The following is a 17,391-nucleotide window of genomic DNA, read 5'->3' as shown; positions in this document are numbered from 1 at the left end:
CAGATGTAACCCAAACGATGGCTGTTTATCATCGTCATCACTGGGGGCTGCTATTGGGGCATCTGCCCCGTGTTCAGTGGGCGGTGGGTAAGGTGCAGAGGAGAGGTCACAGTATAGACCTGCACCCTAACCCAAGCGGCCCGCAGGCCGGTGGGGGAGACAAGTGTGTATGTATAAAAAAGCTCTTACCCAACCCAAGTGGCTTGTGGTAAGGCCTTAAGTGCTGCTGAAGCTCAGAGGGAGGAGAGAACACTGAGGGCTGGAGCAATCAGGGAAGACTTCCTGAAGGTGGAGAGATGGAGATTCTACTCATTCCTCAAGATGAGTTCCACTGTGTTGTTTGTTCAGAGTCCCATTAACTGGGATTAGGTGCCAGAGTCCTGCACGTGCCTTGTTTTGTCCTGTCAGCTGGCATTTATTGAGTGCCTACATGTCACAGGTTCTGGGCTAGACGAGAATGTATGTTTTTATTCAATCCTCATATTAACCAAACATGGCAGTTATTACTAGGTCTACTTAGATGAGGAAACTGGGGCTCAGAGTAGTTAAGAAATTCTCTCAAGACTTCTCAGCTAATAAATGGCAAAGTTGGGCATTAGGCTGTCTCTAAAATCATTTTTTCCCTCTGTACTATGTATCTCAAACCTTCAGTGTCGACCTCCTTGGTGAGACGCACACGCGCACCAAACACACCATAAATTCTCCCCTAAGTGGCTGGGTGAGCCTGGTGTGCCCTGCTTGTTTGTACGTGGAGCACATGACATCTTTTTCTCGTATCTCTTAGCAGCCCCCACCTCCATTCTCTGCCCTTCACATTCCTCTGCCTTTGATTCACAGAGTGAATTCATTGGTGCTCCTTGGGCTGTCCATGAAGCTGGAGTTGTGGTTGCAGTTGGGAGGCAAAAAAATGCACTGATGGGGGAGCTGGCCTTGGCCCTAAATTCATTCATCTCTGTGAGGTGCTGCCTTTGGTGATAATGGGTGACTTTTTAAAGAAACAAGCACTGGATATGGAGCTGGGCTGACCTGGTTATTGCCACTTCGGCCTTCGCCGGGTCACTTAGCCCCACTATGCCTCAGTTTCTTTTTCTATAATAAACAGGGAGTTGGGGGTGTTTCTAGGGCCCTTTGGATCTGTAATACCTTTTAATTTTGTTTATTCCCCTTCTTCAAGCCTCTTCTCCCCAGTGATCCAATTTCACTTCTCCCATTTCCATTCCCCATCCTTCCCCCAGGGATCTCTCCTCTTCTCTGGGGTCTTGCAGATAAGCTACAGGCTGATGATCAGGGCTACAGGCTAAAACTGTAAGCTTCTCTCTGTATTGACCTCTTGGAAGGGAAGTCTTAGACCTCACCCACTGGCCAGACCTTGAGCTGTGATTGGACAGGTCTGTGTTTTATTTACCTTGTGCTCCCACTTCCTGGTGAACAGGAGCTTAGTGGTGGGTTGGGTGAATGGGGGTGCTGGAGGATTTGTCCTGAGGGGTTGTGGAGTAGGTGCCATCCCAGAGGGAGGCCATGGGGTGGAGGGCACACAGCTCTGACTGCTGAGTGAGTCAGGCCAGCAAACACACACCTGAGCCCTCCCACCTTCCTGGCTGCAGGTCCAGGCCCAGCCCACGTCTGGTGAGGTCACACATGTCCATCCTCCCAGAAAACCAGCAGGGCCCAGTTGCCCCCACCCTCGGACAGGCAGATCACCTGCTCCCAAAGCCGAGCTGGATGCGGCCTGGGCTCTGGGTCCCATAGGACAGGGGTATGGCCTGGGCCCTCCCTGCAGCCTGCATCCCTGGGAGGAGGACATGGGGCATTGGGGGGTGGGCACATGGGTGGGATTCCCGCTGGTGGGCGGTGCTTCATGGCCCTATGTCTTCCCCAGGTGAGGCTGGCCCCGGGGCTGGCGGCGGGACACCTGAATCTGCATGCTGAGGAAGATGGGTGAGGCTGTGGCCAGAGTGGCGAGGAAGGTCAATGAGACCGTGGAGAGCGGCTCAGACACCCTGGGTGAGTGAGGCCCGGCTGTTCCAGCTGGAGGGCACCCTGGGGTGGTTTATGGAATCAGTTACAAAAGGAATAGAAAGAGGAAAATCAGTGTGTAAGAATGAAGTTGTCTCATGGAACTTTCATTGCTTTTATGTTTAGCTTATGTATACCGGGGCCTGATACAACATGCATTTCTTACTCTGGGTCGTGGTCAGAAAGGTTAACACTGAGTGAGGGGGTTTCTCCTGCCTGGGCCGTCTGCTTGCCCTTGGACTGCCCGTGACTCTGGGTGCATGTGCCCTTGGGCCGGGTGGAGATAAGGAGCTAGCACTTCTGCATAGCACCCGTGTCCCAGGCCTCGTGCTGGGAGCTGCATGTTATCTTCTTTGGTCTTCTCAGCCTCCCTGTGATGAGTGCCATCCAGGCCTGGTGAGCCTCCGTCTTCCGATCAGGAGGAGCTGGAGGGTTGAAGGCAAGGTGGGCTTTTCTGGGGTTGCATAGCAAGGGGCCCCTTTCCCTTCCAGTTTTACTTGAATTGAATATGATGTATTTTTTGCTTTGAATTGGCCATAGCATTTTATCCCATGTCGTTCATAACCCCAAGACTTCAAGAATTTAAACAACTAGCTCATTTAATTGAATTCAGTATATGTTCATTGACTGTCCACTATGTGCAGGGGGCAGAGCAGGGGATACAATGCAGTTACTGTGTTTGTGTGTGTGTGTGTGTGTGTCTTCCCAAGCACCACCACAGAGCCACAGACGTGCTAGGGGTGATTGTGCAGATGGAAGGGTGGGATTTGTTGGGCTGTTGGCATGCAGAGAGAAATTTGATGGGCAGGTAGGTGTGTGTACATGTGCCTCTGGGAGGAGCATTTCCATGGAGGTTATTGCTTGAGCAAAGACCCAGAGACTGGAAGGTAGAACGTTTCTGTGAGTAGCTACCCATCAGAGGTGTCTGGAGTGTAGGATCCCGAGGCAGGGCTGGGGAGTGACACTCAGCCTTCAAGATGATCCTGGTGACCACCTCTTCTAGGAAGCCTCTGCCCTACCCCATCTACCCGTTGCTCCCTTCTCCCTCTCTCGCTCATATTCAGGGTCCTATAGGGCAGGACCCCAGGGCATTTGTTCCCCATCGGGGCCTAGCACTGTGGCAGGCACTTTGTACGCACCCAGAGGTGTTAGCTGAACTGAGCTAAGGTGGGAGAGGTTTCTCTTCTCTCAGCAAACTAACCTGAAGATCATCGTTTTGGAGGGAAGTCTCTGGGTGGGAGCCGTAAGCTAGTGAGCCGATGGCTGTGGACCCTCAGTAAAGGGATTTGGGACGCCTGCACCCATCAGTAATATGTTGTACTTACTGCAGCATCCAGGGCTCTCCACCAGTAATACAATGGTTGATTGCACAACCAGACTATGGGTCACACGGGTCTGGACTTGAATCCCCACTGTGCACCTAGGTCTGGAAGCTGGGCAGGTTGCTTAACTCTCTGAGCTTCAGGTTCTTCAGCTGTAAAATGAGGATGATGATTGTACTTATCCTGTCAGAGTGGTTAGGAGTAATTGTAATGTCTGTAAGGTGCTTGGCATGTAGTTAGCTCAGTAAATCGTAGCTATTATTTTTAATTTTTCTCATCCGCAGTGGCTGGGGTGGGGCCTCCATCTTCTGCTTCCTCCCCTCCAGGTGTCAGCCAGCCTGGTCTCTGCTTGGTCTGCTGCATGTTGCCTTTGAACGGGGAGTTAAGTGCAAATCGACAAATCTCCGTAGTGAACAACCTATCCCTACCTTAAAGTGTTGCAGGGCAGATGGACGCCAGCCTCGAGATCTCATCCAGATGTGTGAAGTGCAGCAGGGGCTGGCAGGGGTGCAGCAGAGGAGGGAGAGGTGGGTTCTGGGCAGGGGAGGCAGGGGAAGCTTCATGGAGAAGGTGCTGGTTGAGAGAGGACTTCAGGAGGCAGCAGGAAGGGACAGGTGTTCCAGGCCTTGGTGGGAATGCTCCTGAGCTGGGGGCAGAGACACACCTGTGGCTGGAAGAGGTGACTTAGGGTGGCACCTGCCACATTGTGAAGTCCGGACTTTAGAGACTGGGGACTGGGGATTGTAAACTCAGGTGTCTCTGCAGGCCAGCCTGCAGCTTCTGTGAAAGCCCTGCCTGGGGGCTCTGCTCACCAAGGAACCCAAACCAGATCTCTGGCCACCCTGCCAGACCACTCAGTGCCTGGGGTTGGCACCTGCCTGTCTGTCACCAGAGCCTGGCCGCTTTCCCTGCCATGCTGCCTGCCGGCGGTGGGGGTTGGGGGCAGATGGGAGGCACAGATGGTTGGTGATCGGAGGGTTGGGAGCACAGCCATGCTCTAATCAACTTGGGAGCTGAGTTAAACCTTATAACCAGGGGCATTCTTGGCCAAATGGATCTTCAAATTTAGGATTAAAACAGTAGGTGGACCAGGGGAGTGAATCTCCCTGGCAACGTGGAATATGACTCCCGGGGAGGAATGTAGACCCGGCATCGTGGGACGGAGAACATCTTCTTGACCAAAAGGGGGATGTGAAAGGAAATGAAATAAGTTTCAGTGGCAGAGAGAATCCAAAAGGAGCCGAGAGGTCACTCTGGTGGGCACTCTTACGCACAATTTAGACAACCCTTTTTAGGTTCTAAAGAATTGGGGTAGCTGGTGGTGGATACCTGAAACTATCAAACTACAACCCAGAACCCATGAATCTCGAAGACAGTTGTATAAAAATGTAGTTTATGAGGGGTGACAATGGGATTGGGAAAGCCATAAGGACCACACTCTACTTTGTCTAGTTTATGGATGGATGAGTAGAAAAATAGGGGAAGGAAACAAACAGACAAAGGTACCCAGTGTTCTTTTTTACTTCAATTGCTCTTTTTCACTCTAATTATTATTCTTGTTATTTTTGTGTGTGTGCTAATGAAGGTGTCAGGGATTGATTTAGGTGATGAATGTACCACTATGTAATGGTACTGTAAACAATCGAAAGTGCGATTTGTTTTGTATGACTGCGTGGTATGTGAATATATCTCAATAAAATGAAGATAAAAAAAAAGAAACAAATAAAAGAAGCCTAGCAAAAAAAAAAACAAAAACAAAAACAAAAAAAAAACAGTAGGTGGATTTTTTTTTTTTTTTGGTAAAAAAAAAAACAGAAAACCTTTACAGTGGCCAGAGAAGAAGCAAAATACCAGACCAGGCCACTGGGGGTGCTTGCAATCCTGACCCTTGGGAGAGTGGAGCTGGTCAGGCTTATACAGTCTGAGAGGCCTGGGATCCAAGCAGTCATCTGGTATTGAGCATCCGCTGTGTGCAACGTGCTGGCGAGCCCTCCAGGTTTTGTGCAGGAGAGCTTGGAGACCATCTCTGGAGAGACAGTCATAGAGCAGTGACTGACACACGGGATCCATGCTAAGCAATGTCAGATGGACCGCAGGTGGTTGTTAATGCCATTATATTAAATGGCATAGGAAAAAAATATATACATAGGAAAAAAATTAGAAGGAAAATACTATTCCACATTTTAAAAATGTTCTGTGATGAACATTCTGTTGGGCACCCCTCCCAGCCTCCTTGCCTCCCTGCCATACCTGTGTGCGCAGGCCTGGTGGGATGGCTGCCCCAAAGCCACAGGTGTCTCCTGCAGAGGGAGGAGGGGCTCAGGTACAGGCTGGCTGCCACCTTGCTCAGGTGGTTGACTCTGCCTTAGCACCCAGGCTCCTCCAGGAGCTCCCAGCCTCTTCCTCCCTCCCACCTGGCCGCTGGTCTGCCCCTCAGCTGGAGTTGAAACCGCTTTCCTCCCCCTCCCAGCCCCTGAACCTTTCTCAGCATCATCTGCAGAGTTAGGGACATGGCACCGTTCCCAGCCTCCCCTTCCTGAACCAAGTTCTCCTCTGTGACTTCTACCTTTCTCCCTTTTGTAAAGGCCTCAGGGCCCTGTGGCTTCCCTGGGTTCTCAAACCCACGAGCCGCCTGTCTGACCTCCCCTTCCCTCCCCGCCTGGGACGCCCACTGTCAGCCCTGGCTGACACTCGGGAGCGTCTCCCGGGTCTGTTGTGTGCGTCGGGAATGACTTTAGAAAAATGCCCATCACTGCAGAGGAGCGGGATTTGGAAAGGCCTGGAAATCGGGGAAATGGGGCCTGCCAGTGGGATAGAGGCACTGGCAGGGATGGGGAGCAGGGGCAGCAGCCCTTACTCCGGGCCTGCTGGGCGCTGGGCCGCAGCTGCACTCGGAACCTCTTGTGCTTCCAGACTCGGAGGATCCCGGCTGTGCTCATTTCTAGGAAATCCCGAGCCCTGAGGTCCTGGCATGGTGCCCTCCCCCTTCCCTCGAGTCTCTCTTGCCAGAATTCCTCTTGGGCCTTCAATTCTGTGGCTCCATTGGGCCTTTGTATTTTCCTTCTCGTGTTCTCCCTGTGCTGCATTCTGAGAAATTCACTCAGCTCTATCTTCACTATTTGCTTCTTCATTTGTGTTTCATTTGCTGTTTAACCCACCCATGGAGTTCTTTTTTATTCTTAACCTTTTCCGTTTTTTTTTTTTGTAAAAAAAATTTATTGTGGCAACATATATAACATAAAATTTCCCATTTTATATATTTTTTAATGATACAACTCGGTGGTTTAATTACATTTACAAAGCTCCACTACCTTCATCACCTTCCATTACCAAAACATTTTCATCACCCCAAACAGAAAATATGTACCTAGTAAGCAATAACTCCCCATTCCTCCCTGTCCCCAGCCCCGGGGAACCGCTAATTTACTTGTCCCTAGGGACTTGCTTGTTCTATATATTTCATAGATGTGGAATCATGCAATCTCTGTCCTCCTGTTTCTGACTTATTTTCCATCTATCAAATTTTTTATTTTTAAGCATATGCTTTGTTTTTAAAAGTTCTATTTGGTTCTTTCAAAAGTCTGATGTAAAAGAATAATATCTTGTTCCCTTTTTCTCAGCTTTTATATTTTTAATTCTTTAATCATTTGACTGTCCTTGCTTTGTAATCTTTACTACTACTTCAGTAACATGAAGCTCTTAGGGGTCCAAGTCTGCTCTTGCTCATGGCCGGTCGTTCTGGGTGGAGCTTGTCATCTCGGACCCCGGGTTTATTTCTGGAGGAGGGGATGTGCTTCCAGAGGGGGTTGTGTTGGCTCCCCTCAGCCTGCCCTGCCCTTGACCAGCCTGGAGCAAGTCTTCTGTTAATTTATCAGCCCTTGGGGTCTGCATATTCAAGCCCCAAACCCAAGTGAGTACAGGCCAGTGATTTCAGAATCGCAGGGGAGATTTTTGTTTTTCTGTTGAGTGTACAGGCCAAGATCAGACAGCTTTCTAATGATCAAAACATGGATTTTTTTTTCCTAGTTCCTCTTTTCAGTGAGGGTAGTCCTCCAAGTCACAGCTTTCTGCAGGGGTCTCAGCTTCAGTTTCTACCTCACCTTGAAACCGGAGTCCTCTGCTTGTCCATACTCCTCCTGGCCCAGGACAGAGACGCATCACCTGCCCACCACTCTGTCTTCTCAATCCCTCTCTATTTTTTGCCCCCTAGGTCTTGTGCTTGTTCAATGCCAGCCATCCTTGTAAGTACTTTACAGGTACTGACTCATTCATCTTCACAACCACCCTAAGACAGAGGTGATACTAATAACCCCATTTTACAGATGAAGAAACTAAGTTGCAAAACGTTATTTTTTTCCCAGTGTTTCTAAGTATTTTGTAGCAGGAGTGCTCAGCTTGATTCCTCTACCACGTGGCTGACAATGGAGTCAGCAATAGCCTTTTTTTTTTTTTTCAGATTATTGAGATAAGATTCACATACCATACAACTCACCTATTTACATATACAATTCAGTGGTTTTTAGTATATTCAAAGAGTTTTGCAGTCATCACCACAGTCAATTTTGAAAGTTTTTGTTATTTCCAAAAGAAATTGAGTAGGTGCCCTTTAACTATCACCTTCCAACCCACCCACCTCCCTCCAGCTCTAGGTAACCACTAATCTACTTTCTGTGTCTAGATTCGCCTATTCTGGACATTTCATGGAATCACACAATATATGGTCTCTTGTGACTAGCTTCTTTCACTTTGTATAATGTTTTCAAGGTTCACCCCTGTTGTAGCATGTATCATAACTGCATTCCTTTTTATAGCTGAATAATAGTCCATTGGTTGGATATGCAACATTTTGTTTATCTGTTCACTGTTGATTACGTTTGGGCTGCTTCCATTTTTTGGCTATTACGAGTAATGCTGGCATGAACAATTTATGTGCAAGTTTTTGGGTGATCGTATGTTTCCATTTCTTTTGGGTATATACCTGGGAGTGGAATTGCTGGGTCAGACGATAACGCTTATGCTTGAATGTTCGAGAAACTGCCAGATTCCTTTCCAAAGAGGCCACACCATTTTGCATTCCCATCACAGCAGTGTATGAGGGTACTGCAGAAGCCTTCTGATGAAGGAATTTTACTCCGGTGTTGTAGATACTGGAGCTAAGACTTACAGTGTGTGAGCAATTTGCCCAGCAGTACAACTGTTTAGAGGTAGAACCAGGTAAATCACAGGTCTTTGGGGTACATACGTATCTCTTGCCTTTTCCAGAAACACCCTGCTGCTTTGTGCTTCCCCCACTGAGGGTAGCAGAGGAGAACTCGGAGACTAGAGCAACTTGAAGCTCTGCATCCCTTGCCTCTTCCCCTCATGCCTTGTTGGACCAACACAGTTTAAAATCTACCTGGTCATAAAGGTTGAAACTGATTGTGTTTTAAAACTTCAACTTTCATATGAGACCAAGGGAATAGATATCTATTTGGTACAGGATCTAAATTTTCTAAACGGTACAACTCTACAGTCAATTTGTTCAAACACCACAATTGCATGGAACTTTGAATAGGAAGTGAGATATGGTGGGTTAGTATAGGCTGGAGTGAAATAGTGACACATCCTAGAGTAATTTGGGCAGATAATAAAAAATATATTTACAGCCTCCCCCTCCCCAGCCTCGAGGATCTGGGGGAAGGTGCGGATGTGTTGGACATCCTCACCTGGACTGGTGTTGATGTTGTCACAAACATTGGGACTGGCGGTTTGATGTGCTGAGCCCTCGAGCATGGGACTTGCCCTTATGAAGCTCATTACCACAAAGGAGAGTCTAAACTTGTATGTAATGGTGCCTAAGAGTCTCCCCCTGAGTACCTCTTTGTTGCTCAGATGTGGCCCTCTCTCTCTCTAACTGAACCATCTCGACAGGTGAACTCGCTGCCCTACCCGCTACGTGGGACCCGACTCCCAGGGGTGTAAATCTCCCTGGCAACGCAGAGTATGACTCCCGGGGATGAATGTGGACCCGGCATCGTGGGACTGAGAGTATCTTCTTGACCAAAAGGGGGATGCAAAATGAGACGAAATAGTTTCAGTGGCTGAGAGATTCCAAATGGAGTTGAGAGGTCACTCTGGTGGACATTCTTATGCACTATATAGATAACACCTCTTAGGCTTTAATGTATTGGAATAGCTAGAAGTAAATACCTGAAACTACCAAACTCCAACCCAGCAGTCTGGACTCCTGAAGACAATTATATAATAATGTAGATTACAAGGGGTGACAGTGTGATTGTGAAGACCTTGTGGATCACACCCCCTTTATCTAGTGTATGGATGAGTGGACGAATGGGGATAAAAACTAAAGGACAAATGGGGTGGGATGGGGGGATGATTTGGGTGTTCTTTTTTCACTTTTATTTTTTATTCTTGTTCTGGTTCTTTCTGATGTAAGGAAAATGTTCAGAGATAGATTGTGGTGATGAACGCATAACCATGTTATCATACTGTGGACAGTGGATTGTATATCATGGATGATTGTATGGTGTGTGAATGTATTTCAATAAAACTGAATTTAATAAAAAAAAAATCAAATGAAAAAAAAAAATCTACCTGGTCATTGTTAGAACATCTCACATGGTAGGGAGAAGGTGGGAACAGTCCCATAGGGCAAATGTCCTTCCTTTCCTACAGAGTTTCCTGCATCACCTACATCAAGATCTCTTGGGGACTGGTTAAAAATGCATAATCATGGGCTGTATGCCAGAGCTTTGAAAAATAGAATCTCTGAGAGTCGGGCCTGGTGATTTGCATTTTAATAAGCCCCCAAGATGATTCTTCCTTGCTTTGAACTTACTTTTTTTATTGATGTAATTTACAGTTTTATGAGTTTTGACAAATGCAAGCAGTCCTGTAGCCACCAGCACAAAAAGATACAGAACATTTCCTCCTCCCCTGAAAATACTTGTACCCCTTTGGAGTCAAACCCTCCCCCATCCCCAGTATCTGGGGTCCACTGGTCAGGTCCCTATAGATTTGCCTTTTCTGAAATATACAAATGGAATCCTACAGTATGTAACCTCCAGTCTAGCTTTCTTACTTTAGCATGACGTGTTTGCAGTTGATACTTGTTTTCTGTACAGCAGTGGTTTGTTACTTTTTATTGCTGAATAGTTTTCCATTTTATGGGTTCCCTTGTATGGATATGTTATCTGTGTGTGTGTGTGTGCTCGCGCTCCCATGTGCACGAGACAGACAGAGAGAAAGAGAGAATGAATATCCAAATCCCCTGGGAAATAATCGAGTGGGGGCCCCTCTGCCCCTTTCCGTTGATCGAGGCTGGTGAGGGACGGGGTGTGCACCCTCCTCTCCTCCTTCCCCCTCCCTCACCTGCTCACCCAGGCTTTAGCTGAGCACGTTTGTCCTGTGCTTGCTCGCCAGCAGGTGGCGCTCTGCCACCGGCCAAGCAGGCGAAAGGAAGCGGAGCCGCCGGACCTGCCCCGGCTGTTGCTGGGAGTGAGCGCCCAGGCCCCACCAGGACTTGCCCTCTCCACCCAGCTCACTTCCTGCGTTTACTTTCCTGTCTGACCCCCTCAAGGATCTGATTTGCTCGGTACTCAGGAAACAATATGTACTTACTGAATCAAAACTAAATCATCTCTTTTCTTGGTTCGGAAACTGCCGCAACTTTCTTTCTCAGCAAGCACATATTGAGCGCCTGCTGTTTGCCCCATCTGGAGGAAGCCCTGGAGTGCCAGTCTGATGGGGAAGGCAGCACATCACACACACTCACAGTCACACTGAGGGAGGGGAGCAGCCAGGGGCTGTGGGGGGAGTAGCTTTTCTGGCCTGATGGGGAGGTGGTCTTGGCCCTGGATGGGGGCTTTTTGGCTGCAGTTACTGGCCCAGAGCAGTGAGATGGAGGGGGTGGGGAGTGTTTTGCTATGCTGTCTCCTGGCCTGGGGAGTCCTGCAGGGTGGCCAAGCACAGCTCGTTTTGAGGTGTGGAGGATGGAATGGGGCTTTCCCAGGGCAGCCGTCAGCCTGACTGCCTGTCTGCTGGATGCCTCCACCCCTGCCATCCCCGGATCCCTGCTTCCCAACTGGGGAAGCAGGCTAGACGTCTGCCAGGCATGAGGGGGACAGACTACCCAATGTAGAGCTGCCTCTAGGTTCCTTTGGGAAGAGGCAGCCCATTCCCAACTCTGCTTGCTACACAGCATGATGTGTGTGGGTTGGCTTGAAGCCTTCTGCCTAAAATTCCATCTCTAGACAAGGTCTCTGAGGACTGGGGAGTCCTGAGGGGCCAAGGACAGGCCCTTCTTCATCTTCCCCTCCACATCCCATTACCTAAGGCTTTTCTCCTTTAAGTGCTCAGCAGTTGTCTGAAATAAAGTCTCTGTATCCTAGGGCAGGGTTTGTCACCCTGGGCACGATCAGCATTTTGAGCCAGATGATTCTCTCTTGCAGGGGATGTGGGATGTTTAGCAGCATCCTTGGCCTCTTCCCACTAGATGGCAGTAGCGCTTCCCCCAGCTGTGACAACCAGCTATTTCTCCAGACATTGTCAAATGGGGGCAGAATGGCTCTAGGTTGAGAAATCTATTCCAGGAGCTAAAGCCCCGTAAGTCCTTGAGCCCAGGGCCTGGTGGAGTCAGCTCCTCAGGGCAGGTCTATGGCTGGAGTTCAAATGGAGATGTTTTAAAGGAAGGGGTTTGACCTAGAAGGGAGAAAACTGGGGCTCTGAACCTCACCCTAACCTCAACTGCTGCGTAAGTTTCTTCCCGTCTGTAACGTGAAGGGTTTCAGCTCTGACCTTTTGTAATTCTCTCTAGGTTAAACCCTCATATGGCTTCCTGTTGCACAGAGTGTGAAACCCTAACTCTGACCACCAAGCTGCAGACAACCTGACACCTTTTGACTTCTCCCGCAGCACTCTGAATTGCTCAGGGCTTTCCTCCTGGCATCCCAGCTGGACTGGCCTTTGTTCAGCTCCTTGATCTGCAAGCCCTTTCCAGCCTCAGGGACTTTGCATGTGTTGTTCATCTTACCTGGAATGTTCTTTCCTGTTCTTCGCATGTGGATCCTTCTCATATTTTAAGGCTCAGCTTAAACAACATTCCTTTTTTAGAGAGGCCTCCCTGACCTTCCTTTCTAAGAGACTTTCACCCAGTCTTTGTTCTTATTTAAAAAAAAAAAAGAACCCTGAAAATTAATAAACATGCAGAAAAGTACATAAAACAATATACACATAGTTCAACAAATATTTATAAAACAAATGCATATATAACTGTCATCTAGGCCTAGGCATAGAGCATTACCAGAATTGCAGAAGTTTCCACACCTCCAAAGGTAACTACAGTCTCAACTGTTGCAAGACTTTTCCTTGCATTTCTTTATGGTTTCACTACCACCGTGTGCACTCCTAAGCAATATAGCTTCGTTTTCTATATTCATTATGCTTGGATTCATCAAGTACAAGTCTTTGACTCTATTGCTCAGCCTCGTGATTGTGAGAATCCTCCACATTCTTGCAGCTGTAGTTTGTTCTTTTTCATTGTTGTGTAACATTCCACCGCATGGATAGGCCATGGGTTGTTGATCCAGGGCCCTGTTTGTGGACCCATGGGGCTGTTATGCATCGTGCTGCCATGAACACCCGTGGGATGGGTCCCTGGTGCCCATGTGTGTTTGCTTCCCGGACACACCCAGGACTGGCACAGGGCGTGCACATCTTCCAACTCCACTAGGTAAAGCCAAACCATTTTCCCAAGGGATTTTAACAGGTCACAGTCCTGGGAGCAGGGATGAGGGTTTCTGAGGCTCCACTCCCTTTTTCTTTTCTTTTCTTTTCTTTTCTTTTCTTTCTTTCCTTTTCTTTTCTTTCTTTTCTTTTCTTTTCTCTTCTTTTCTTTTCTCTTTTCTTTTTCTATTCTCTTCTCTTCTCTTCTCTTCTCTTTTCTTTTTGCTTATAACAGGTTTATTGAGATATACTGTACATGCCATAAAATTTACCCTTTTATAACATACAAGTGTATGTGATTATTTGGGAAGTAGTCTTGGGAAGTGCCAGTCACTAAGTGGGGAAGTGAGGCAAAGAATATTAGCCACTAAAGGGTGCACTGTGGAGGGAACTGCACTGTGGGCTCCTGGAGCTGAATCCTGGGGGGCTGGGGGTGGGGCTTCAGGAGGCAATGTGGCTCGTGCATCTCAGCGGCGTGCCTCCAGGGTGACTTGGAGCAGTCACCTGCTAGCTTCGCAGTCTCTGGTTGAGTGCTGCTCCCTGGTGACTAGTTCCCTGGCCCTGTGGGCCTGCCGTGTGCCGGGGAGCAGCTCGAGCAGCTGGAGAGACCCTCGGACAAGGAGATGCAAGTGTGGAAATGAGGCCAGTGTGTGCCAAGGGTGTAGGGGGTATGGGTGGGGTATGGGTACAGGCATGAGGGGTGCCTGGGAGTGCATTCATGGGGTGTGTGGTTCAACAGGGCAGCCGTAGTTTGTTCTTTTTCATTGTTGTATAACATTTCACCGCATGGATAGGCCATGGGTTGTTGATCCAGGGCCCTGTTTGTGGACCCATGGGGCTGTTATGCGTCGTGCTGCCATGAACACCCATGCACAAATAACCACAGGGTGAAGGTGGTGATTGAAACAGGAGGAAGGGATTATTTTTTGCGTGGGAAACCAAGAGCGTTGTATGGGTGAGGTGGCATCTGAGCTCTGTGAGTCTGGAAGGATGAGGTGGGTGGGTAGGATTTGGGCAAGTGGAGGTGAGGAAGAAGGGCCTCCCTGCCCAGGAGTTTAGGTGAACAAAGGTGAGGAGGCTCAGAGGATAGCGTGGGAAGTGTCAAGGGCTTCAGGATGATCAGAGCATATTTTGTCGTAGTGGAAAGCCATGGGGGGGGTGAGGATTTTGGATTTTTTTTTTTTAACTTTTAATTTGAAATAATTTCAAACTTACTGGACAGTTGCAAAAATAATACAAACCACAGACAGAGAACTCCAACATACCCTCTCCTCCCCAGCCCCCCCAAAATACCCAGATCCACCATTTTAACACTTTGTGTCACCTTTGCCCTTTCCTTCCTTCCTTCCTTCTTTCCTTCCTCTCTCCCTCCCTCCCTTCCTTTCTTCCTTTTATCATCTATTTTCTGAACATTTGAGAGCAGATTCCACACATCATGATCCTTGAACGCTAATACGTCCCTGTACATTTCCTACAAATAAGGATATTCACTTAAGTAATCACCTTAAGTGCAGTTGTCAAGTTCAAGAAATTTAGTATTGATATGAAGCTTACATTCTATATTGCAATTTTTCTTATGTCCCAATAATGTACCCTTTTTTAAAAATTCAGTTTTATTGAGATTTATTCACATACCACACAATCATCTATGGTGTACAATTTTTCACAGTACCGTCATATAGTTGTGCATTCATCACCACAATCAATTTTTGAACATTTTCCTTACACCAAAAAGAATGAAAATAAGAATAAAAAATAAAAGTAAAAAAGAACACCCAAATCATTCCATCCCCCCCATCCCACCCTATTTTTCATATAGTTTTTGGCCCCATTTTTCTACTCATCCATCCATACACTGGATGTGGAGTATGATCCACAGGGTTTTCACAATCACACTGTCACACCATGTAAGCTACATAGTTACACAATTGTCTTCAAAAATCAAGGCTACGGGACTGGAGTTTGACAGTTTCAGTTATTTCCTTCTAGCTATTCCAACCAATAATGTATCTTCGAGCCTGTTCTCCATTCTTAGATCCTATCCAGTATCATGTATTACATTTAATTATCTCTTTAGTTTATCTTTCTTTTGTTTTTAATTACATACAATGTAACTTTTCCCATTCCAACCCCTTCCAAGCATACCATTCAGTGAGATTAATCATATTCACAATGTTGCAGTATCCTCATCACTATCCATTACTAGAACTTTTCCTTTACTCCAAACAGAAACCTTATACTCATTTTGTGTTAATTCCCCTTTGTCCCTTCCCCTAATTCTGTATTCTACTTTCTGTCTCTATGAGTTTGTATATTCTATGATTTTTTGTGTGTGTGTGGTTATCATGGGGCTTAAATTTAACACCCTAAATCTATAACAGTCTTGTTTGCTTTGATACCAGCTTAACTTCAATAGCATACATAAACTATGTTCTATACTCCTCTGAGCCCCCCAACCTTAATATAGTTCTTGTCACAAATTACATATTTATACATTATGAATCCAAATCCACTGATAATCCTTACATTTTATCCTTTTGCCTTTCAGATCCTTTAGGAAGTAAAAAGAGGAGTTTCAAACCAAAAATACAGTAGTTCTGGTATTTATATTTACCCATGTCATTATCTTTATTGGAGAGCTTTATTTCTTCATGTGGCTTCAGTCAATTGTCTAATATCTTTTTCTGTTAACCTGCAGAACTCCTTTAGCATTTCTTCTAGGGCCAGACTAGTGGTGATGAAGTCCCTCAGCTTTTCTTTATTTGGAAATGTTTTAATCTCTCTCTCATTTTTGAAAGATAATTTTGCTGGATAGAGAATACTTGGTTGATAGTTTCTGCTTCCAGCATTTTATATAGCTTCCCATTGCCTTCTTGCCTGCAAGATTTCCAATGAGAAACTGGCATTTAATCTTACTGAGGCTCCCCTGCATTTGACAGTTTGGTTATAACATGATGCAGAGTGGGTCTATGTAGATTTATCCTGTTTGGAGTTCACTGAGCATCTTGAATGTCTTTCATTAAATTTGGGAAATTTTCAGCTATTGTATCTCTGAGTATTTTTCCTGTCCCTTTATGTCTTTCTCCTTCTGGGACTCCCACAATGGGTGTATTGGTATGCTTGATGGTTTCCCACAGATTACTCAGGCTGTGTTCATTTTTCTTCATTGTTTCCTCTTTCTGATCCTCAGCCCAGATGACCCCAATTGTTTTATTTTCAAGTTTACTGAGTCTTTCTTCTGCTAGCCCCAATCTGCTGTGGAACCCCTCTAGGGAAGTTTTAATTTCTCTTACTGTGGTCTTCTGTTCTGTTTGGTTCCTTTTCATAATTTCCATCTTGCTATTGATATTCTCTTTGTGTTCCTCTATCATTATCCTGATTTCCTTTATTCTTTGTCCATGTTTTCCTTTAGCTTTTTGAGCATATCTAAGACCTTTTTTTTAACATCAAAAAATTCTTAGTTTATTACACTTATTATTTATATCTGTCTCCACCTGCTATGTGTACAGCAATTTTTTAAAAATAAATTCAAAGTTATAGGGACAGTTGCAAAAATAATGCAAACCCCATACACAGAACTCCAGCATACCCTGACCCCCCTCCCCTGATACCCCAGTCCACCAACTTTAACATGCTGTCACATCACTATTTCTTACCCTCCCTCCCTCCCTCCCTATCATCCATCATCTATTGCTCTGTCTTCTGAACATATGAGAGCAGGCTGCACACATCCTTGAACAAACACTGTAATTCACATATACAATTCCCATGAACAAGAACATTCTTTTATACAATCCCATTAAGCACAGCTAAGAAGTACAAGAGATTCAACAATGATACAAAGCTTACATTCTGTATTTCCTTTTCCTTATGTCTCAACTGTGTCCTTTTGAGCCTCCTGTCCTCCATTCCTCCAGTCCCATCCAGGTTCATCCTTGGCATTCAATTGTCATCTATTTAGACTTTTTAATTTTATTTTATTTTTTCAATTGTGGAAACATATATGCCTCCTAAATCTTCCCATTCCACCCCCTCCCTAGCATTTCATTAGTAGGATTTTAATCACATTTAGAATGTTGTAATGCTCTTTCCCACCATCCATTACTAGAAATTTCCCTTCACCTCAAACAGCAACCCTACACTCATTTCTCTAAGACCATTTTTAAAATGTCTTTGTCTGCAATGTCTCAAATCTAATCCTCCTCATTGACAGTTTCTATACTTTAATCTTGTCTTTTACCTGGGCCCTTGTTCCTGTTTCTTTGTATGTTTTGTAACCTTTTGTTGAAACATGGACATTTTGATATTTTAGTGTGTTACTGTTGGAATT

The 17,391-nt window shown here is 46.3% G+C and overlaps 1 protein-coding gene across 2 annotated transcripts in view; it reads left to right on the top strand.

Moving 5' to 3' along the window:
• The window catches only part of LRRC20 (leucine rich repeat containing 20), an 80,271-nt gene that overhangs the window by 3,765 nt on the left and 59,115 nt on the right, over positions 1 to 17,391 (top strand). For both annotated transcript variants that reach the window (XM_037805115.1, XM_037805114.1), the window contains exon 2: positions 1,880 to 2,004. In XM_037805115.1, coding sequence (XP_037661043.1) covers positions 1,923 to 2,004 — 82 coding nt within the window. In that variant the 5' untranslated portion in view covers positions 1,880 to 1,922. The remainder of the gene's footprint in view (positions 1 to 1,879; positions 2,005 to 17,391) is intronic.

The sequence above is a fragment of the Choloepus didactylus genome, chromosome 15 (assembly GCF_015220235.1).
Source record: "Choloepus didactylus isolate mChoDid1 chromosome 15, mChoDid1.pri, whole genome shotgun sequence".
Taxonomy (NCBI): domain Eukaryota; kingdom Metazoa; phylum Chordata; class Mammalia; order Pilosa; family Megalonychidae; genus Choloepus; species Choloepus didactylus.
This window is presented reverse-complemented; position numbering and strand designations above follow the sequence as displayed.